General features: G+C 44.1%; 1 protein-coding gene across 7 annotated transcripts in view; it reads left to right on the top strand.

The window, feature by feature from the left end:
* SPATS2 (spermatogenesis associated serine rich 2) overlaps nucleotides 1-14,742 on the top strand; it is a 166,065-nt gene extending 151,323 nt beyond the window's left edge. For all 7 annotated transcript variants that reach the window (XM_063610569.1, XM_055295002.2, XM_063610565.1 and 4 more), the window contains 5 exons: nucleotides 1,321-1,379; nucleotides 6,095-6,204; nucleotides 10,078-10,180; nucleotides 11,992-12,206; nucleotides 13,248-14,742. In XM_063610569.1, the coding sequence (XP_063466639.1) occupies nucleotides 1,321-1,379; nucleotides 6,095-6,204; nucleotides 10,078-10,180; nucleotides 11,992-12,206; nucleotides 13,248-13,559 (799 nt within the window). In that variant the 3' untranslated portion in view covers nucleotides 13,560-14,742. The remainder of the gene's footprint in view (nucleotides 1-1,320; nucleotides 1,380-6,094; nucleotides 6,205-10,077; nucleotides 10,181-11,991; nucleotides 12,207-13,247) is intronic.
* The last annotated feature ends 9,203 nt before the right edge of the window (nucleotides 14,743-23,945 follow it).

The following is a 23,945-nucleotide window of genomic DNA, read 5'->3' as shown; positions in this document are numbered from 1 at the left end:
GTGTGTATGTATGATTACAACCAGAAACAAGAGTGGAACTTTTATTTACCGTGTAGTTATATTCCCCTTCAAAAGGAGAAATCAGAATGAACTCCAAATTTGAAGAAAGTTGGAACATTCCATGTTTGTGCAAGTATTAAAATTCTAGATTTTTTTTCTTTTTGCCACCACAAAGCAAAACCGATATGGTAAGGAAAATTATTTTCATCCAGAGGTTGAATACTAGGGTACTACTATCTCCTTATACATTGAAGGCTGTGGGCTCTTTTATAACAACATGGAAAAGCTTTATGTGCCTATAAACCATTTACATTTGCAGTGGAAAAGAATCTAATTGCCTATTTAATGTTCTTTTTCTGTAAAAAGCCTACCAGAAATCTGTAATTCCATCCTTCCTCATTACTAGTATATGTTTCTCAGAAACTAGCACACTATATGTCTATCTTTTGACTACTTTGCATTCTAAGTACTAAAATGTAAGTGGACTTGGTGCAACCATGGTCAGCTGTTGAAGATATACAAGTCCTAATCATGGATAAACTTACTATGCCCTAGTGGGGATATTGCTTGGTAAAAACTAATTAGATGCAAAGCCATCAAATTTTGTAGACCAAAATATAAATATAAAAAGTATGAGTACAGGCCGGGCACGGTGGCTCATGCCTGTAATCCCAGCACTTTGGGAGGCCGAGGCGGGCGGATCACCAGGTCAGGAGATAGAGACCATCCTGGCTGACACGGTGAAACCCCGTCTCTGCTAAAAATACAAAAAAAATAGCCGGGCGTGGTGGCGGGCGCCTGTACTGTAGTCCGAGCTACTTGGGAGGCTGAGGCAGGAGAATGGCGTGAACCCGGGAGGCAGAGCTTGCAGTGAGCCAAGGTCGCGCCACTGCACTCCAGCCTAGGAGACAGCGAGACTCCATCTCAAAAAAAAAAATGTATGTGAGTACATACATGGTTAAGTAAGTAATTTCCACACGGACTTTTGCTTTAGCACAGCTTACTAAAAAATGTGTTTTGTAGCTTGCTACTGCCATCTGCTGGTTCTCAACTCTTAGCCTTCTAGCGATTGGTGTACTGCAATGTACCAATATTGCAATATAAAAGGGAATTGGGTCTATTTATTTTATTTATGGGAAAATCTTAAAATATTCTTTGTTGTGAGTAAGACATCAGAATTTTTATGTGGTCCATGCAATATTATTTTTTAGTATGCTTTTAGCAAACAAACTCACTGGTCTTTCTCTACTATTAATAATGTGCTAATTTTGTATTTGAGTGTCTGATCAAACCTTTTATTCCTTTGTCATCTTTTCCTAGTTTAATGGATCGAGAAGTGGCATTGCTTGCTGAAATGGACAAAGTGAAAGCTGAAGCAAGTAAGATGATTGATCTTTAATTAAAGCTATTACCTTCATAAATAGTAGATACCTACTTCCCAACTCTTATAACAAAAGTTCCATGTAAATACCATAATAAGAGTTTATATATTTAAATAATCTTAAACAGTTGCACTGTACTGGCATATGAATCCTTTCGGTGAAATAACTTTAAAGAGCCTGTTTTAAAAGTATTTCCAAATCTTAATATTTTGAATGCAGAGTTCAGTGTATAAGAGACTACATCATGGTATCTGCCACCAGTTTTTTATTTTATTTTGTTTCTTCCTCCAGTGTTTAAGCAATTCCACTGGGATTTTTTCTACTCGGAAAAAAACCTTTAGCATAATCAGAGAAGACTTCGTTAGGTTGCCTACGATTGAATGTATATACTCCTAATGTATATACTCCTATCATTACCTATCTCAGAACTTTCTTTGCTTTCTCAGTTTATAGAACAGTCTTCACTCAGTGTCTGTTATCAATGGGTAGGGGAAAAGTTAGAAAATTGAGAGTTCAAGATACCAGGTTTCTTGAAAGCTTACTAAAATAGATTCTGGAGGAATGAAGTCTAACTTTGGTGATTTGTGGGGTTTATACAGAAAAAAACAGATACCTATTTTTTGATCATTTCTGTTAAGTGTTAGGTTAAACATACACAGCTACATGAAGACAAGGGAATACCAACTGCAACTTGTACAATGGCATTGATTTGAGGCATTTCGGTGGCAGGTTTTATCTTCCTGCATTGAATGTCAGATTTATTATTAGGAAGGTTGTTTATTTTAACCCATCCTCAAACTGGTAAGAATAGAAATGCTGGGCTAGGTCGAGATCATGACTCACAGTTAAATCACTTGTGTGTGTGGTCATGGGCCAGAGGATGCAGCTTTGAAGCACTGAAATGACTTCAGCTTTGGTCCATTTTAACTTCAAAATTTGAGAATGTAGCAGAGATGCCTTCCACTGTTTTTCAGAGGTGAGATTTCGTTACATTGAGCAATATATTTTGAGTTTCTAAATTGGACATTTCAGTCCATTATTTGTATATTCTCTTTTTGAAAATGGAAATGCAGATAAACTAAAACCACTAAGAAGACATGTTTCTTACTTTTGAGAAGAAGGTCCTTTTAGGCCAGGCATGGTGGCTCACGCATATAATCCCAGCACTTTGGGCAGATCACCTGAGCCCAGGAGTTTGAGACCAGCCTAGGCAACAAAGTGAAACCTCATCTCTACAAAAAATAAGAAATAAGGCTGGGCGCAGTGGCTCATGCCTGTAATTCCAGCACTTTGGGAGGTTGAGGCGGGCAGATCACGAGGTCAGGAGATCGAGGCCATCCTGGCCAACATGATAAAACCCCGTCTCTACTAAAAATACAAAAATTAGCTGGGCATGGTGGCACACGCCTGTAGTCCCAGCTACTCAGGAGGCTGAGGCAGGAGAATCGCTTGAACCCAGGAGGTGGAGGTTGCAGTAAGCCAAGATCGCACCACTGCACTTCAGCCTGGCGACAGAGCAAGACTCCGTCTCAAAAAATATATATATATATTAATCAGGCATGGGGTCATGTGCTACATGTAGTCCTAGTAGTATACTTGAGAGGCTGAGGTGGGAGGATCACTTGAGCCTAGGAGGTCGAGGCTGCAGTGAGCTGTGATTGCACCACTGTACTCCAGCTTGGGCGATAGAGCAAGATCCTGTCTTGAAATAAAAAAAAGAACGTGCTTTTAAAAATATTAATACATCTTTTATATTAATAGAAAATTTTGGCCGGGTACAGTAGCTCACGCCTGTAATCCCAGCACTCTGGGAGGCCGAGGCGGGCTGATCACGAGGTCAAGCGATCAAGACCATCCTGGCCGACATGGTGAAACCCCGTCTCTACTAAAAATACAAAAATTAGCTGGGCATGGTGGTATGCGCCTGTGGTCCCAGCTATTCGGGAGGCTGAGGCAGGAGAATCACTTGAACCCGGGGGGCAGAGGTTGTAGTGAGCCGAGATTGCGCCACTGCACTCCAGCCTGGCGACAGAGCAAGACTCCACCTCGAGACTAAAAAAAAAAAAAAAAGAAAATTTCAAATAGCAAGGCTAATGTAACAAATTCCCATCACTCATCTTCAGCCAATTATCAATTTGTGGCCAATCTTATTTTATCAAATTCAGAGCTCAGAGTTTTACTTAACTTCATCAGTTTTATATCTTTAGCTCTTTTCTCCCTGAAAATCCTGGTTCTCAATGACATGATATAATTACTCATTTACCAATGCTATCAAGAGTTGCTTTTTGTTTTTTACATATTATAATTTTATTAAGTAACTGATAGGTTTGTAGTATTTCAGTCTTTTCCAGTGTTGTATAATTAGGTCCTATGAGTTATCTGTTATGTGTAGAAAGCTTTTTATTCACCTCATTTTCGCCATTTTGAGAGCTATAATTTTGTCATAGAATCACTGAATGCTAGAGCTGAGAGAAACTGAAGTTGATACAAATGGCAAATAGGTTTTATCTTGGGACCTAAACCAATAAATCATGTGTAACTGTTGGGCTTTGGTGTTAAGAAACTTTTGTAGGCATGCTCCTGACTCCTGAGAAAGTGGGCCCTGACTGATTAGTGTGACGTGGGTCTAGGCAGCCCATGTGTGCATCTCTGTGGCAGTTGGGCTGAGTAAACTTGCTAAATACATCCAGCTCTCTGTAATACCTGGTGTGACTCTTTAAAACTTCTGCTTTTTTCTGACGTGAATTTGGCTAATTCCTCAGTATGTTACAGGATTCTATGTATATCAGTTAGGGATTGAGTTTGACTACATGGAACAGAGTGGCCTAAATAAATGTGAGTGTCCTTTTTTCTCAGAAAATGAAAAGTACAGAGGTAAGCAACCCAGGGCTGGCAGGACATTTCCCAGATGACATTAGGAACCCAGGTTCTTCTATCCTTCTGCCTAGCCATTCTGAGAGTATGCTTATGGTCAAAAGACAACTCCCTAGGCTCCGGTCAAGAAGGAGTAAAACGTTACATGCGAAGACTCCTTTAAAACACTTTCCTGTGAAGCCTGCCCTTTGAGTTCTGCTTATATCTCAATGGGGAAACTATATCACATGGCCATTTCATGTGTAGCAAAGCCAGAAAATACAGATTTTTTTAACCCAATTATGTTGGTACCCAACAACATTGGATTTCTGATAGCCCTGAATGTTCCTGAATATAGTTGGAAAGACTGTGTTCCATCAACTAATGGTCTTTGCTACAGTCCTCCGCTACCCAGTATCCCTCTTTTTTCCAAAATGAGAATATGTTCACCACCTCCTCAATAGCAATACCTCCAAAGTCTCATCTAGTTAGTTAATATTCAGCTGAAAGGCCAGGTCTTCAGAGTGATTTCAGATCTTCCAAGGATGGGGTCTCATAAATTAAAAGAAAGGCGAAATGCCTCCTTCTCCAATATTACATAGTTGGAGAAAGAAAAGGATAATTATAGTAAAAATTCCCACTTGGAAAAGCAATGATCAAATCTTGCTGGACGGGAAGGAATAGCAGAGTCCCTTCCCTGGTAGTAGAGAACATTCGTTGGGTAGTTTATCTGCTTCCTGGGAGGATTTCTTTGGTTTAGTTTCCACTGTAGCCCCTGTCTCTCTGGGAGATTTTTATTGCATGTTCTCTGCCATGACCGTATCCAAGTTATATATCAGAAAGCATGCCAGAGAAGGTGGTTCTTAAAAGGGTGTAACAATCTAAATACCCATCACTAGGGAACTCGGTAAATAATTGTGGTATATCCACATACTGGGTGGCTGTTAAACAGAATGAAGGTGATCCAGATGTATTAATGAGGAATAAATTTAAAGATATATTAAGTAAAAATAGCTAAGGTAAAAGAAAGACCATGTGTATGATATACTTCCATTTGTGAGAAGGGAAAAAGGAGAGCTATATATGTATGCATGTTGTATGTACATACACAATATTTGGAAGTGTACGTAAGAAATGGTGAACAGTGGTTTCCCCTGGAGAGGAGACCACAAAATCAGAATTAAGAGAGATGCTCTTTTCATTTTATTTTATACCCAGCTTACTCTAGATGAATTTTTTTTTTTTTTTTTTTTTTTTTTTTTTTTGAGAAGGAGTCTCGCTCTTTCACCCAGGCTGGAGTGCAGTGGCGCGATCTCGGCTTACTGCAGGCTCCGCCCCCCGGGGTTCATGCCATTCTCCTGCCTCAGCCTCCCGCGTAGCTGGGACTACAGGCGCCTGCCACCTCGCCCGGCTAATTTTTTGTATTTTTAGTAGAGACGAGGTTTTACTGTGTTAGCCAGGGTGGTCTCGATCTCCTGACCTCGTGATCCGCCTGCCTCGGCCTCCCAAAGTGCTGGGATTATAGGCGTGAGCCACCACGCCCGGCCTAGATGAATATTTTTTATTATGTGTACATATTTCCTTTTTAATTTATATGCATCTTGATACAATTTTTTTGACTGGAAGGAGAAATAACAATGATTTTTGAGTGTTTGTGATTTATAAAAAATGTTTACCACTTAACTGCCTTCAGAGACCCAATGGAAGGTAGAGACCAGACTTTTGATATTTTCATTTTCTGGGTGGATAGGCAGCTAAGCCTTTGGCTGACCAAATACCTACTGCAAGGCTTATATTTCTAGTTCTTCTTTATCCTATTTAGCAGCAACATAAGGTTCACACTCACTTTTCCTCTACAGTGGAAATTTTGCTCAGCCGACAAAAGAAGGCTGAACTTCTAAAGAAGATGACTCATGTGGCTGTTCAAATGTCAGAGCAGCAATTGGTTGAGCTCAGAGCTGATATCAAGGTAAAACTTCTTTCTGCTTTCTGCCTTTCTTCTTATCCTCAGGGGCTAAAGTAAGAAATTTTCATAATTCATGGCCATATCTAATATATTAAACTCATGATCTTCCTTTCCCAAACCTGGCCCTCTTCCAGGTCCCTTTCTCTGTAAGTGGTATTGTCATCTACCCAGTTGTCCCAGCTGGAAACCTTAGGAAATTTCTCCATTTCCCACCTTAAATCTATCAGCACACCTCATCCATTTGACTAAATCTCAGATCTGACCTTATCTCTTCATCTCCACCACCACCATCATGATCAGGTTACCACCATCTCTTGCCTGGACTTCTGTAAGAGCCTCTTAACTGATTCTGTTCATCCATTCTGTCTCTGCCCCACCCACCCCACCCTCCATGTATGTTCCCCACACTACAGCAGTCTGCTTCAAACTTTCTGTTGCTTTTAGGATGAATGCTATAATCCTTAATCCGGTCTGAAGGACTGTGCAGTCTTGCTCTGCCATTACCCTCAGTTCATACCATCCTCCCAGTCCTCTGCCCTCAAGCAGAGGCTGGAGGCTTCTACACTCCACAGACACACCTGCTTTTCCATCTGTCCAAATGCTCTTCTCCCTGCCTCCAACTACAGTTACCACTCTTTTTTTTTTTTTTTTTTTTTTTTTTTTTTGAGACAAAGTCTCGCTCTGTCACCCAGGCTGGAGTGCAATGGCATGCCATCTCGGTTCACTGCATCCTCCACCTCCTAGGTTCAAGCAATTCTCCTGCTTCAGCCTCCCGAGTAGCTGGGATTACAGGCGCCTGCCACCACGCCTGGCTAATTTTTTTTTTTTTTTTTTTTTTTTTTTTGATTCGGAGTTTCACTCTTGTTGCCCAAGCTGGAGTGCAATAGCACAATCTCGGCTCACCGCAACCTCTGCCTCCCTGGTTCAAGTGCTTCTCCTGCCTCAGCCTCCCAAGTAGCTAGGATTACAGGCATGCGCCACCATGCCCAGCTAATTTTTGTATTTTTAGTAGAGATGGTGTTTCTCCATGTTGGTCAGGCTGGTCTCGAACTCTCAACCTCATGTGATCTGCCCGCCTCAGCCTCCCAAAGTGCTAAGATTACAGGCATGAGCCACCACGCCCAGCGGCTAATTTTTATCTTTTTAGTAGAGATGGGGTTTCATGATGTTGGCCAGGCTGGTCTTGAACTCCTGACCTCAGGTGATCTACCCACCTCGGCCTCTCAAAGTGCTGGGATTACAGGCGTGAGCCACCGCGCCCGGCCCAGTTACCACCCTTGACCTCCTCATCCTTCCTGACTTCCCCATCATATCTCCCCATTCTGTGCTTTCAGAGCATAGTTATGATTTTATGTGCATTGGTTAATTTGTCTCCCCCACTAGATAGTGAACTTCGCAGTGGCAGGCAGGAGCTCCTGTTTCTCCAAGTGCCTAGCACAGCACCTTGGCGTGTAGTTGGTCTTCTGTAAATAGTTGGTTGATCAATTCTGATTTTATAGACAAAAATTATCTTTGAGATATTTGTTATAATCTATTTATAACAATTACTTGGGTTCAACATTTATACCTTTTTAATTTTTTTTTTTTTTTGAGACAGAGTCTCGCTCTGTCATCCAGGCTGAAGTGCAGTGGCCCTGTCGCCACTCACTGCAACCTTTACCTCCTGGGTTCAAGCGATTCTCGTGCCTCAGCCTCCCAAATAGCTGGAATTATAGGCGTGTGTCACCATGCCCTGCTAAGTTTTGTATTTTTAGTAGAGACAGGGTTTCACCATGTTGGCCTGACCCCAACTGATGCACTCATCTTGGCCTCCCAAAGTGCTGGGATTACAGGCATGAGCCACCACGCCTGGCCAAATTCTTATATAAAGAACAGTGTTTCTGAGACTAAGCATGTGAACCTGAGGGAAATTGGGATATTCATGGGTAGTTGTGGTCATTGGCATTCTAAATAATTGCTTATAAACTGCAAGCTGTAACAAAGGGAGTTGGCCTTCTCCACACCTGTGCCCTTTACCTCTTCTCTTTCTGAACACGTAAGATTTATTGTCACACTGAGAGAACACTTGCTGCAGAGGCTGTACAACAGTCTCTATAAAATAAAAACAGGTGGGCCGGGCGCGGTGGCTCACGCTTGTAATCCCAGCACTTTGGGAGGCCGAGGCGGGCGGATCACAAGGTCAGGAGATCGAGACCACGGTGAAACCCCGTCTCTACTAAAAATACAAAAAAAATTAGCCGGGCGTGGTGGCGGGCGCCTGTAGTCCCAGCTACTCGGAGAGGCTGAGGCAGGAGAATGGCGTGAACCCGGGAGGTGGAACTTGCAGTGAGCTGAGATTGCACCACTGCACTCCAGCCTGGGCGACAGAGCGAGACTCCGTCTCAAAAAAAAAATAAAATAAAATACAAAAATAAAAACAGGTGGAAGATCATCCAGGACCTTACAGGGATCCTTGCTATCGTCTGACCCAGTGTTAGACCTGTGGAGTATTGTTGTTCTCTCACTGCCTCCCCTTTAATTCTATTGGGGTGAACTAGCCAAACCATGCAAATGTTCAGTTACTGTTTTCTGTTTAACTAAAACGGTATGATTAAATTTTATAGAAAGGCCTCCTCACATTGATGCTAGTCAGTCTCATTCAACTCTCTGGGAGAAGCCGGAAACCCCTTTGCAATTAGATGAGAATGCTGGCTCTCACAGGCTTCATCTGTTCCTCTTCCCACGTGGCTGAAAAGCTGCTAGAAATATTTCTGCAGGCTGACTAAGGATCTGTTTCTCTCCACTTTTTCAGTGTACTGAAGTGGGTGCTGTGCAATTTAAATGTCTTATTTCCAGATCATTTTATTTCCGTCATTCCTATTATGTCTTTGACTCAACAAACCCTAGAATTTGTTTCAGAATTAATCTCAGACTGATATTACATGTCTGAAGGCTTTGTAACAAGAGGTTCGTGTGCTTTCCTAAGCCACAACATACTCTGAAGCTTTAGGAATTCAAGGCCGGAAGGTCATTTTTCTCTTTCCTTTCCCTTTCAGTGCTCCTGGTTGCTTCCCGAGAATTCTGATGCAGAGTGGTATTAGCCCACCCCCAGTTAAGAGGAGTGCTCTGAGAGGTTCAGTTCTTCCAAATTATATCTAGGCCTTTCACTTTTCTTTTTTATCTCCTTTTCATCTGAAAAAAAAAAAATGATTCCAGTCTACCTTAGACATTGTTTAATGAAATAGATTCCCAGAAGCACTTTATTCCTGACGTGTTTCTAGTCCCATGATTTTTATAGCATGGTTAGTTTTTGACTCAAGGGTTTGGTTACTTCTCAGCTTAGTCTGCTTAAAAGGATTAAATTACTTGCAGCATAAACTTCTCATTTGCAAAGTTGACTTTTCACATGAATGATTTTCCATCTCAAGAAATTGTTCCTATTTCAAGGACGAAGAAATCCTACTTTATTATAAAGAGATGAAGTTCCTATTAACAGCAAACCATCTATCTAAATGGTATCATTGTAGTACCTTGTAAAGATTTTTGCTGCCTCTGTTTCTATATAAAACGGAAAGACGTGGAGAATAGCCAATAGTAGAAAGATGGCCCTCTACTGTAAATTCTTCCTCCTTTTTTCTTTCTCTATAGTTTCTCTTGATTATATCTAACGGGCTTTAGCCATCATGTAGCATTTCATAAACTTACAAACTTATCTGTGGGCTCTTGAGAAAATGAATGAATTATTTGATCACCCGGCGTTGGTCATGTGATGGCCATTTAATAAACTTTGAAGAATAAAAAGACAATTGAAAATGATTGTTTTATCTGTATAGCAAGTTATAGATCCCATGGATGATGTTTGTCTAACCTGGAGGCCTTCGTTTGTCCTTTCTCCAGCACTTTGTTAGTGAACGTAAATATGATGAGGATCTGGGACGAGTAGCCCGGTTCACCTGTGATGTAGAGACCCTAAAGAAGAGCATTGATTCATTTGGACAAGGTGAGATGGTGAGAGGGTCTGGACACTACAGGTGGTGATTATTAGAGACTGACATGCTGATTGTTTTCAGCGCTGATTCCTCATTAGTGCCTCTTGTTTGCTTGTTTATATGAAAAGTAACTCTAGGATGCTTATGAAGTCCATGGGTGCAGATACTTTGAACTCTGAGGACAAGTATTTGCCAGCTCCCTAAATGTGAAAGACTGTTTTTTCATGCCGTATTGAGAGGTGCATGATATGTGGTATAAAGAGCATGGGGTCCTACAGTCAGACCAAGTTTGAATCGCTGCCCCTACAGTAACCTCATTTTACTCCTCTCCAAAGTGGAGATAACAGGCCACGCGCCAAGGATCCTATCTATAATCTCAACAACTGGAAAGGCTGAGGCCAGAGGATCACTTTAGCCCAGGAGTTCAAGACCAGCCTGGGCAACATAGCGAGGTTCCATCTCTTCAAAAAATTAAAAAGAAAAAATTAGCCAGGTGTGGTGGCACATGCCTGTAGTCCTAGCTACTCAGGAGGTGGGGTGGGGGTGGGTGAGAGGGGGAAGATAGCTTGAGCCAGGAGTTTGAGGTTCCAGTGAGCTATGATTGCCACTGCACTCCAACCTGGGCACCAGAGCAAGACTGTGTCTCTAAAAAAATTAATAAATAGGAGAAAACAATACTTGTCTGGCACATAATAGATCCTTAAAGAAAGCATTAAAGGGTAGGGGAGTGCCTGTAAGGTGAGAGTTTCTAGTGACCTGTTCGTCAAACCCTGAACTGAGCCTCTCTGTTCTTTCTGTCTAGTAAAAAAGTGAAATATTGCCAGGCGCGGTGGCTCACGCCTGTAATCCCAGCACTTTGGGAGGCTGAGGCGGGTGAATCATGAGGTCAGGGAGATTGAGACCATCCTGGCTAACATGGTGAAACCCCATCTCTACTAAAAAATACAAAAAATTAGCCAGGAGTGGTGGTGGGTGCCTATAGTCCCAGCTAATCGGGAGGCTGAGGCAGGAGAATGGCGTGAACTCGGGAGGCGGAGCTTGCAGTAAGCTGAGATTGTGCCACTGCACTCCAGCCTGGGCGACAGAGCGAGACTCCAGCTCAAAAAAAAAAGTGAAATATTTAACCTATGGCAACAATTATAAACTCATCATTTTAAGTCCAGCTTAAAGCCAAGAAAAAATCTAGAGAGTAGTTTTAAACCATTGGAATTCTAACACAATTTGAACTGAAAATATTAATATTTTTTTCAGTTAGATAGGTACTTTGAATTTGGGATTAATTTTGCAGAAAGAAATTTGGCAATATACATGTTTGTTGTAAAGATTAGTTCTATTCATACTTAACTGATCTTGATTATTTATACCATGTATCATTCAAAATTCTTTAAAAAGAATTTAGTAAAGATTTTATTTATGTACCTTTTTCTTTCTTTGCAAAGGCTGTACTTTAGAATGTTTCTTGCATAGGAAACTGAACATATGGTCTGTACTATTGTTCCCAGGCTTAGTCAGCTGCTAGAGCCATAGTCAGGAGTTTAGGTAGTACTAGATGCAATCCCAGGAAGTCATTAGTTGGTGGGGAATGGGTAACTTTGATTTTAACTGTTCTCTTGTCTAAGAATTCCTTTATAAAGCAGTGGGGCTTTGGAGGAAGAGGGCAGAAGGGAGATTTTTCTCCCTGTTACCAGTTTTATTGGTTTTTCTTTATTCGAATAGACAGTTCTTTGTCTTAAATTGCTCATTGTGAAATTGAGAAAGTAGAAACCTTACCCATTGTGCCGTTCCATCGTATGATCATATATTCCTCATATTTCTGTTTCAGTGTCTCATCCAAAGAACAGCTATTCAACCAGATCCCGATGTAGCTCAGTTACGTCTGTGCCCTTGAGTAGCCCAAGTGATGCCTCTGCTGCTTCCTCTTCCACCTGTGCCTCTCCTCCCAGCCTTACAAGTGCTAACAAGAAAAACTTTGCACCGGGAGAGACTCCTGCAGCCATAGCAAACTCCAGCGGCCAGCCCTACCAGCCACTTCGGGAGGTAACCTAGCTTCTACACTGAGCGTGTTAGGAAGAAAACCCTCCAGATTGTCAAAGCTTAAATGCTGTTAGCTCAGTATATTATCTTCCTCTCTATTCCCATTCCATGCCTGTTTTGAATCCCTCCAACCCAAGTTAGTTCCTGAGAAAGCATTAGATACGTATGTTCCAAACTGCCAGCCAGTTTAGATTTCCTGTTGCCAAGAACTGCTGACTTTCTTGTGTTGGCAGTGATCCCTGCTGTTGTAGATAGTATTGCCTGGTAATTAGTCACACTGGGAGTCGTGCACCCATCTCAAGGTAGACAGGCACCACAAGTGGCAGTTTTACCAGTGTGCATCTGAAAGCAGCAACTCCCTAGAAGCACAATGTGGAATTTACAGGGAAAGAGAGTGACCTGGTGGGGATGGGGGGAAAACACTAGAAAGCTGAGGCGTAATCCATAGGTTCTTCTGTTTGAAGAATAAACGCAAGAGCAATCCAGGCAGTACTGTCGGTAATTCTTCAGAACTGTTATGATGTTTGGAACTGAAGGACAAAAATAAAATCCCATACCATAAGCTTTCCAGATTATAATGCGAAAGATGTGCGGAATGCCACAGCAGCATACTTGAATCTGTAGTTCATGACATTTAGCACAGCAGGCCATAGTGATGTTTACTTTATTATTCCAAATGTTTATTATCTTTACCAATGGCCTTTTATCTGCAGAGTTCAGACATAATATAATATACTTGTCCAATTGAGGGCTTGTAACAACCCAGAGAATGTTCTTTCTTCCTTATCTTTCTTCTTGCATCCAGCTAAAGAAAAGTAAATTCTTCAGTGGAGAAGAGCCTGGGCATGAAGAGCAGGGAAAGATAGATTAGTTCTGAAGTAGTGGCTAGGTTGGATTGGCTGAGAGAATTCTTTGAGTCTTGAGAGATAACTGAGTCCTAAGCATGGAATACCACAATTCTGCTTTCAGAATACTCCTGTAAAGTGAACAAATGGGGTACCATAATGCTGGAGCACCTTGAACGTTGTATTCTTTTATCTTTAGGTATTGCCAGGGAACAGACGAGGAGGACAGGGCTATAGGCCACAAGGCCAAAAGTCCAATGACCCCATGAACCAAGGGCGGCATGACAGTATGGGTCGTTACAGAAACAGCTCATGGTATTCATCTGGTTCCAAGTATCAGAGTGCTCCATCTCAGGCACCAAGAAACACCAGTGAAAGAGGCCAGACTCTCTCTGCAGGGACCAGTGGAACTGGAGTCAGCATGGAGCCCAGCCCTCCCACGCCTTCATTCAAAAAGGGGCTCCCCCAGCGCAAACCCAGGACCTCTCAGACTGAAGCCGTAAACTCTTGAGAGAAAATCCAGTTGGCCTCTCTCCTCTATCCACACAATTCAACTTGATAACTGGACTTTAGGAAACTTATAGTTAGATTTAATAACAAAAAGAAGTTTATGCATATCACTTTTTGTGCCATTCTAAGTATTTTTGGTTTCTTGTCTCCTTATTTCCTCTTTACCATTTTTGGAGGGGAAGCTATTTTTTTCCTTGATCTTTCCCAGTGATATGGATTGAATCTGGTTGGTCATTTCCACCAGGAATCAGAGGCAGCTGTTAGCAGGTTTCGGCCTTCCAGTTGACCCCTCCACTGTCCAGGCTGTCTCAGGAGGAGGTGAATCAGAGCTAGTCTGTCACCTTTCCAATCTAAGCAGAAGCCACAGGTGCCTGACAGTTTCCCTTCAAACAACTATTTGACCAGTAGAGGCAATGAGGGGATTGTATACTGCACTGGATTTGCCAGAGAAGGGAAAGTTTAATTAGTGAAAAGGAAAGAACACTAGGAAACATTTGAGAACCTGCCTCTATCCCAGAATATGCTGGAGATTTAACACTCAAATCAGTGTTTAGTCTTCTGCTTGGCACCATAGCTTAATCTGGTTTCTTCGAAATGTCCAATGCCTTGTTTCCTATTACCTTAGATTGCAAACCAGTCTAGGGAAGTCTATGAGAAAGTAGCATTTAATTAAAGTTTTTATTAAAAAAAAAAAAAAGGTCGGGCGTGGTGGCTCACGCCTGTAATCCCAGCACTTTGGGAGGCCGAGGCGGCTGGATCACTAGGTCAGGAGTTCAAGACCAGCCTGGCCAACATGGTGAAACTCCGTCTCTACTAAAAATACAAAAATTAGTTGGGCATGGTGGCATGCGCCTGTAATCTCAGCTACTCAGGAGGCTGAGGCAGGAGAATCGCTTGAACCCAGGAGGCGGAGGCTGCAGTGAGCTGAGATTGTGCCACTGCACTCCAGCCTGGGAGACAGAGCAAGACTCAGTATCAAAAAAAAAAAAAAAAAAAAAAAAAAGCATTTTTCTGTTTTAATGTTTGGAGACTTTTTTTTTGTTCTCTCCCTTTCCTGAACCCTATTCTGATCCTGAACCAAATTTATAGCAATATAATTAGTGTTAATCTAAGGCATTACTCATCAAAAAATTGCTGCAATCTTTATAGTTGAATAAATAAAAACAGCTGCATAAATATTCCCACTTTTGTTTCATAGCAGCAAGTGGTTTCATTTCATTATGTTTTTCTTTGGGCCTCATGGGGGTGGAAGTCACTCAGCTTGTTCCAGGATTAAATGAGGGTATCTGATTCCCAAGTCATTTGTCTGCCACCAGTGTGTAGCTTCAGAACCAAATTAAAATGTGAAAGCCAGGAAGAGCAAACGCAGTTGTTCCTAGTGAGAAAGGATCATAGGATAGGGAATGGTGACTTTCCAAAGGAGAACTTAACCACTTTAGGAAAACCACAGCTCTCCAGGCTCTCCCAGGTAACCAAAGGTTATAATGGCAGTGCTCTCCCCAACTCCCTGTCTCTTGACTGAGTATTGAACGTAACCGTATAATTGAGTTCCTGAGTGTAGCAGGTGGCATGGGTGCCAGACCCTTCCACCCTGCACTCACCCCCAGCATCTGTGATTTAATCACAGCAGAGCTTTTCTTTCTCTGACATGTGTTCTCCCAAGTCTGAAGCCCAGACTGTAAGTGGCAGCCATGCAGAACGTAGCTGCCTCAGGGCTTCCCTTGCCTCCTTGGCTGAATGAAGCTGAGCTGCCAGGGTTCAGGCTGGTTGAACACATTCAGAGAGAGAGAGTGTGTGTATCTGTCGGTCTTTCAGTAAAGAAAACAGTAGTCAAGGAGTTCTGGGAAAGCAATTTTCCAAGAGCACCTCATTTTGGGGAATTTGTCCAACGACACCAACAGCCTGCTGGGTGTCAGGAAAAAGCCCTGCATTTCTGATTAATTGCTTACCTATACTTTATCAGAGATTGAAGTGACCTTGAGGGATTATGAGTTCTGTCACTGTATCCAGGCAAGACTGTACTTAACCACCCAGACAGATGGGACAAGGCATGTTTATCAAAAATGCCTTGAAGTTGAAATTAAAATCTCCTTATAGAAAAATATTTGAAAATTTTTCGTGACCACAAAAAGTTTGAAAATTATGAATTAAAAATTTTTTGTTACGAAAGTAGTATTTAAAATATCAGTACAGAAATATAAAAGGAAAAAAAGTTATCCATCTTTCCACTTCTCAGGGGTAATGATTGTTAATTTGGCATATATCCTTCTACACCTTTTTTCTTTCTAGAAATGGGGTCTCACTGTGTTGCCCAGGCTGGAGTGCAGTAGCTATTTACGGATATGATTAGAAGAGACTCTTGGGCTTAAGCAATCCTCCTGCCTCAGCCTCCTGAGTAGCTGGACTACAGTTGTGCACAATCACTCCTGGTTAGACTGTTTTTAAAGCATGTATGTGCATATACACATGGGTATATGGGTTTTTAATTTTTTTTATACAAAGATCATACTGGGCTGGGTGCGGTGGCTCACGCCTGTAATCCCAGCACTTTGGGAGGCTGAGGTGGTGGATCACCTGAGGTCGGGAGTTCAAGACCAGTCTGACCAACATGGAGAAACCCCATCTCTACTAAAAATACAAAATTAGCTGGGTGTGGTGGTGCATGCCTGTAATCCCAACTACTCAGGAGGCCGAGGCACAAGAATCACGTGAACCTCAGAGGCAGAGGTTGTGGTGAGCCGAGATCACGCCATTGCACAGCAGCCTGGGCAACAAGAGCAAAACTCTGTCTCGGCCGGGCATGGTAGCTCATGCCTGTAATCCCAGCACTTTGGGAGGCCAAGGCAGGCGAATCACGAGGTCAGGAGATCGAGACCATCCTGGCCAACATGGTGAAAACCTGTCTACTAAAAATACAAAAATTAGCTGGGTGTGGTGGCTGGTGCCACCACCTGTAATCCCAGCTACTCAGGAGGCTGAGGCAGGAGAATCACTTGAACCAGGAGTCGGAGGTTGCAGTGAGCCGAGATTGCACCACTGCACTCCAGCCTGGGCTACAGAGCGAGATTCCATCTCACAAAAAAAAAAGGTGGGGGGGACCGGGTGCGGTGGCTCACGCCTGTAATCCCAGCACTTTGGGAGGCTGAAGCCGGCAGATCACCTGAGGTCAGCAGTTTCAGACCAGCTTGGCCAACATGCTGAAACCCCGTCTCCACTAAAAATACAAAAAAAATTAGCCGGGCATGGTGGTGGGCGCCTGTAATCCCAGCTACTTGGGAGGCTGAAGCATCTCTTGAACCCGGGAGGCGGAGGTTGCGGTGAGCTGAGATCACGCCACTGCACTCCAGCCTGGACAACAGAGTGAGACTCGGTCTCAAAACGAAAACAAACACAAAAAAGGGTACATAGTAGAAATTTAAAAGTTTTCTCTACCTTGTCCCACTTGCCCGAAGAAATCACTGGTAAGTTTCTTACATGTCTTTCCAGCAATTTTCTAAACCCAAACATGGAAGTATCTTTTCTTCTTTCTTTTGCATAAATGGGATTCATACTGTGCATACCCTTATACAAGTTGCTTTTTTCACTTGTCCTCACTTTTTGTAACTCATTTTTTTGTTTTGTTTTAAGAAAAATCAAGTATATTTCTACTTAGACATGGATGGAGGTCTACGAGGTATAGACCTCTGTTCTGTGGCTGCATAGTATTCCATTATATAAGTTTGTTGTTATTAGTTTAACCAGTCCCTAATGATGGTTTTCAGTTTTTTGCTATTACAAATATTGCTGCAATGTGCATTCCATAATGCATATATCATTCCTCACTTGTGAGAATATCCCTGTAGGATAAATTCCTAGGAGTGGAATTACTGGGTCATATAGTTATTGATAGAGTATTATTTTGATAAAGTTGCACGGATTCACACATGCAACTTATTTATTTAGAGATATGGACTCTCTGTCGCCCAGGCTGGACTGCAGTGGTGGGATCATAGCTCACTGCAGCCTCAAACTCCTGGGCTCAAGGGATCCTCCTGCCTCAGCCTTCCAAGTAGCTGGGACTATAGGTGCATGCCACCACACCTGTCTAATTTTTTATTTTTATTTTTTGTAGAGATACGGTCTTGCTTTGTTGCCTAGGCTGGTCTCAAGCTCTTAGCCTCAAGCAGTCCTCCCACCTTGGCCTGCCAAAGTGCTGGGATTACAGGTGTGAGCCACTACACCCAGCCACCAGGTTTACATTTTCTACCAGTGTTTGGCAATGCTTTGTACAGTTGCTGAGCCAGAAGCTAAGGAGAGAAACAATCCCTGACTTCACATGGCTGATAAACCAGTTGATGCAACTGAGAATACCAATAAATAATACAAGGAAATAGTGTTGCTTGAAAGTGCCATGCTGTCTTCGAGGTGGAGGGAGCACGGCCGAAAGGGCTGGGTCCCATGCTTGAGCCAGAACTGTACCAGCATGTGATCAGGCAGTTGTGCAGTGGTGTATGGAGATAGTGACATTCCATTATATTTCAGAATCCCAAACCAGGGTACAGTCTTGTGAGTATGAATGTATGTATGGGAGGGAATAGGATAAACTAGTTGAAGTTAAGAGTGACCTGAAAATTCAGGATGCATGTCACTCATCTTTGTACTAACCTGTTCTCTTGGAGAAGGTCAGTAGAATAATGTCTTGTTGCTCCTGAAAATTCTACCATCTGACCCAAGAAAATGAGGTTTTGTCTTGCCTGATTTGTAGGGTTCATCCCGCCTTCTGGTCCCATTTGGTGAGGATTGTATCCTTATGGCAGTACATTTCTTGGAAGAAACAGGTATACATGCTGGGAGGCTACCAACTGATACAAGAAACTATTTTATCACTAGTTTAACCAATGAGTTGAAAGTACCGGCCCACAATGCTGGTAGCCAGAACAACATACTAAACATACTATAAAATCAAGTTTCTGGTTGTTGTAGCCACTTGGGCACATTTTCTCTCCGTCATACATTGAGGTACCTACTGTGTGCTAGGCACTCTGCTGAGTTCTGAGCCAGAAACTATTCTAGCTCATTTTTTTTTTCTTTATATTTTTTGAGACAGGGTCTCACTCTGTCACCCAGGCTGGAGTGTAGTGGGGCCATCTCAGTTCACTGCAACCTGTGCCTCCCTGGTTGAAGCAATTCTCTTGTCTCAGCCTCCTGAGTAGCTGGGATTACAGGTGCCTGTCACCACACTCAGCTAATTTTTGTATTTTTGGTAGAGATGGGGTTTCACCATGTTGGCCAGGCTAGTCTCAAACTCCTGACCGCAAGTGATTTGCCTGCCTCAGCCTCCCAAAGTGCTAGGATTACAGGCGTGAGCCACCAGGCCCAGCCCTAGCTCATTCTTCAATCGCTTTGCAGGTAAAGGAAGTAGAGCTCATCCTTAAACCCTTGGGAGCCCTGCCTGTTGGCCAGGCAGTGTGGTAGAGTACAAAGACTCAACTTGGATTTTAATTCTGGCTTCACAGCTTGGTAGCTATGTGACCGACTGCCCTTGGACAGATAACAGCTTTGAGCCTCCTTCTGAACTGTGAAGTGGGACAATGGCAACGACTTTATGAGACATCTAGCCAGGTGCTACAAAACAGTCCCCTGCGTGTCTAGGCTAACCAATGACAAGTTGAATGTTCACTCCCCATAGCCCCTTTCCTTTTCTGTCTCTCCTGCTTTGTTAAAAAGTATATGAAAGAGGACTTCCCCTATATCCAGCCAGACAGACCTTATTAATCACAAAAATACTAGAAATCCAGCTATCCTATTCCTTCCGTAAATTTTCTTCCTGAGTGCATGCCCCTCCAGCATGGTGAGCCCTGTGCCCCTCTTGTCTGTCTGCCATACCGATCAGAAAATGCACCCCTACCCAAGTTTCAGAGCTATGTGGGTGTGGCAGGCGGATGCTGATGGAGCTGACCTCAGCTAACACAGTAACCACTGCAGCAGCACACAGGTGAAGCTGGGGCCAGGGTTTCCCAGGGGAAAGTCAGGGAACATTATTTCCATACAGGTGATGAGGGAGTTTTATTACCTACCTTGATACTCAGTTCCAAGGAGGAAACTATCCAAAAAAGATGCTTCTGGGTTAAGAAACTCACCCAGCAGCACAACTATTCTCCTGCCTGTCCCTTCACTGCTGTCAAAACAGCAGGAACAAATACCACCCACTCCAATTCCTCAGGGAAAAGTCAGGTCTCCTTTTCATGTCTCTTCAACTTAACCGAGTTAGGCTTTCTCTGTAACTCGATTTCAAACACACCTGTTTTCTGGTGCTGCTAGAACACACGGATTGAGAGGATAAGATTTCTCAGGAGACTGGGCACACAGTGCGTTGCCGGCTCCCGCAGGGCTGGCGGCCACCTTCCCTGCGGGGCCTGCAGTTGACTGCAGTGTCTCATCTGGCGTGGAGTCCAGGTGTTGTTCCCAATGGGCATTCACTACAGGTCACTGACCATCTGTCAGAAGTAACCATGCCGTTCCCTTTTCATAGGCTGTTTACCAAAGGAGAAGACAAAGCAGCCCCGCTGCATGGCATAGACCTGAATTGCCGTCATCCTAGTCAAATCGTGGTTCAGACCTGATTCTTTTTCTTACTAGCCAAGCAATATGGGCCAGTTTCTTTATCTGTAAACACAACCGTGTATCTCCCAGGATTCCCTTGTTTGAAAGTTGATTGTGGGCCGGGCGCAGTGGCTCACACCTGTAATCCCAGCACTTTGGGAGGCCGAGGCAGGTGAATCACTTGAGGCCGGGAGTTCAAGGCCAGCCTGGCCAACATGGTGAAACCCCGTCTCTATTACAAATTAAAAAATTAGCTGGGCATGGTGGCACATGCCTGTAATCCCAGCTACTCGGGAGGCTGAGGCAGGAGAATCACTTGAACCCGGGAGGCGGAGGTTGCAATGAGCCAAGATCGCACCATTCAACTCCAACCTGGGCCACAAGAGCAAGACTCCATCTCAAAAAAAAAAAAAAAGTTGATTGTGGTCTGTTCCCACTCTACTCTAGCCAGGGTCTTCCACTAAAAGAAAAGGAATCTCCTAGAATGAGACAGCCAAGGTGTGGTCAAATACTAGAGGCCTCAAAGAATTCCAAAATCTTTTATTTTGGTGGGGAGGGGGAACCCTCAGTCTTCATCCTGAGCTCATTTCCCTGGTCCCAGCACCGAGGGCCAGAGATTTTTCGTTGTTGTTTTTGTTGAGACAGAGTCTGGCTCTGTCGCCCAGGCTGGAGTGTAGTAGCACGATCTCAGTTTACTGCAACCTCCACCTCCTGGGTTCAAGCAACTCTCCTGCCTCAGCCTCCCGAGTAGCTGGGATTACAGGCGTGTGCCACCACGCCCTGTTAATTTTTGTATTTCTAGTAGAGATGGGGTTTCACCACTTTGGCCAGGTTGGTCTTGAACACCTGATCTCAAGTGATCCTCCTGCCTCGGCCTCCCAAAGTGGTGGGATTACAGGGGTGAACCATTGTGCCCAGCCAGGCCAGGGCTTTTAAAAAATAACAACTGGAGGCCGGGCGCGGTGGCTCACGCTGGTAATCCCAGCACTTTGGGAGGCTGAGGCGGGCGGATCACAAGGTCAGGAGATAGAGACCACGGTGAAACCCCGTCTCTACTAAAAATACAAAAAAAATTAGCCGGGCGTGGTGGCGGGCGCCTGTAGTCTCAGCTACTCGGAGAGGCGGAGGCAGGAGAATGGTGTAAACCTGGGAGGCGGAGCTTGCAGTGAGCTGAGATTGCGCCACCGCACTCCAGCCTGGGCGACAGAGCGAGTCTGTCTCAAAAAAAAAAAAAAAAAAAAAAAGCTGGCTAAGGTTCATTTCACAAATCAAAAGACCCGATGCTCTGCAAGATAAAGTACCTTCTGCCCACCCCAGGCCTCCCAGCTGGCCAGTGGCAGAGCTAGATTGGAACCCCAACTAGTCTGACTTGAAAGCCCAAGATTTTCCCACCATACAACACAACCTTAGAAGCGGAGCCTGGCCATGCTGGCTGAGAGCCAGGCTCAGGCCTGGGGACCTCCAGAGAGAAAGGTGGAGAGAGTGGGAAGAGACGGGGAGGTGGGAGGGGCCCCTGGGCTCTGTTCCTCGACAGCCGCCTGTTCCCACTGCCTGAGCACAGTGTCTGACTCCGCCTGCGCTTTGTGGTTGCCGGGTGGGGGGACTTTTTCCATCCTTTGTGTCTTGAGCGGTTTTTTCCTTGCTTTGCGCTTCCCTACTCTATCTCCATGTTCCTTTTTGTAGCTAATACTCCCACAGGCCTCCCACGGCAGCTCCAAAATGCAGCCTCCTGAGTTTCTTCTTGTTGACAGAGGCTTTGAGCATCTCTGAACACGGATCCTCCTCAACATTCCCCTCCCTGTGACTCCCCACCACGGCCAAATGAGTCAAGAGCTGGCGGAAGGGGAGAGGAAAAGGAGTTACAGTGAGGAGGACTATGGTGCCCATCTCCCAGGGCCCTGCTCAATTTTCAACTCCCCAATCCCCGTCTTACTGTCTCCTAAATGTGGGTCCCTGCCCTTTGTGCATGTGGGTTGGGGGCTGGAGGAAAGATGGAAGGAAAAGATAGGGAATTAAAAGAATAAAAGAGGACCGGGCAAGGTGGCTCACGCCTGTAATCCCAGCATTTTGGGAGGCCAAGGCAGGTGGATCACTTGAGGTCAGGAGTTCAAGACCAGCCTGGCAACCCTGGTGAAACCTCATCTCTACTAAAAATACAAAAACTAGCTGGACATGGTGGCAGGCACCTGTAATCACAGCTACTCAGGAGGCTGAGGCAGGAGAATCATTTGAACCCAGGATGTAGATGTTGCAGTGAGCCAAGATCATGCCATTGCCCTCCAGCCTGGGTGACACAGCAAGACTCCGTTCAAAAAAAAGGAATAAAAGAAAAAACATAAAAATTAAAAAAGGAAGTCCCACAGGAAGATCTGAGGGACTGAGTAAAGGTGAAGAGAGAGGATAGTGGGCTGAGATCCTGTGCCTGATCACGCTCATCTAAAACAGGCCAGATAAAGGAAAGGGTCAGTGGTGGTACCCCCACCCAGTACGCATTCATATGAGTTCTTTGAGGGGCAATGGGGGAAGGGGTTTAAAGGCCCAAACAGGCCTTTGACTTTTCACTCTGCCATAAGAATGGTAATAACATTCCATAAATATTAGTGTATTTTCTTCTCCTGGAAGTGGGAACCAGGGCAGCAAAGGGTGACATGGGCATTGTGCCTGGAGCTGCTGGAGGAGGCAGTGCACCTCAGACTAGGGACTTGACCTCTTTGCCCCAAGTTTTTCGTCCGTGAATTGGCAGCTATAGCTAATAACTAGCTCACAGCGTTATTATGAAGATTAATGGGATAATCCAAGTAAAGCATTTTGCACAGTGCCTGGCACAAAGTTAATGCTCAGTAAGTGTAAGCTGCTGTAATCCTCAGGGGCACCCCACACATTCCATGCATTTTGTTCACCCTAACCCAAGGTGTCTGGTTTGGCTTAATGCCCAAAACCAGCCCCAGCAGGTGAGCTGGAAGCCTGAAAGTCTAAACACTTAGGCCTTACAGGGATAAGTGTAAGGCCACCCAGACATGCTACACAAGCCCAGATGACCAGTCCCCTGAGTGCCCACACAGTTAGGCTAGAGAGAGGCAGACCCAACGACCTAGGGCTGGGAGACTGTCAGGGTTCTAACCCTGGCTGTGTCATTTACCAACTCTGTTACCTTAAGCAAGTTTCTCTCTCCCTCCTCCTCCTCTTCTCCCTCCCCCTCCCCTCCTCCTCCTCCTCCTCCTCCTCCACTACTTCTTCTTCTTCTTCTTCTCCTTCTCCTTCTCCTTCTTCTCCTTCACCTTCTTCTTCTTCCTTCTTCCTTCTTCTTCTTTTCTCCTTCCTCCTTTCTGTCTTCTCCTTCTCCTTCTTCTTCCTTCTTCTTCCTCTCTCTCTCTCTCAGCTCTGGTTCCTCCTTTGTGAAATGGAGCATAAGGAGCCCCCACCCTGGCTGTTTCACAGGGCTCCTAGGAGACTCAAAATCAGACAACAAACATTTACACGTTGCAGGTGTCACACACTGTTCTAGGCCCTCTACACATACTCACTCATTGAATCCTCATTACGACCCTCTGATGTTACTATTAGCATCCTCATTTTACAGATGAGAAAACTGAGTCAGAGAAGGGTTAATAACTTGCCTTTAAAAATCACGCAGACAGGCTGGGTGTGGTGGCTCACGCCTGTAATCTCAACACTTTGGGAGGTCCTGAGGCGGGCAGATCACCTGAGGTCAAGAGTTCGAGATGAGCCTGGCCAACATGGTGAAACCCAATCTCTACTAAAAATACAAAAATTAGCCGGGCGTGGTGGCTCACGCCTGTAGTCC

Source organism: Symphalangus syndactylus, chromosome 10 (assembly GCF_028878055.3).
Source record: "Symphalangus syndactylus isolate Jambi chromosome 10, NHGRI_mSymSyn1-v2.1_pri, whole genome shotgun sequence".
Lineage (NCBI taxonomy): Eukaryota > Metazoa > Chordata > Mammalia > Primates > Hylobatidae > Symphalangus > Symphalangus syndactylus.
The sequence above is the reverse complement of the archived record's forward strand: the minus strand, read 5'-3'. Positions and strand labels throughout refer to the sequence as shown.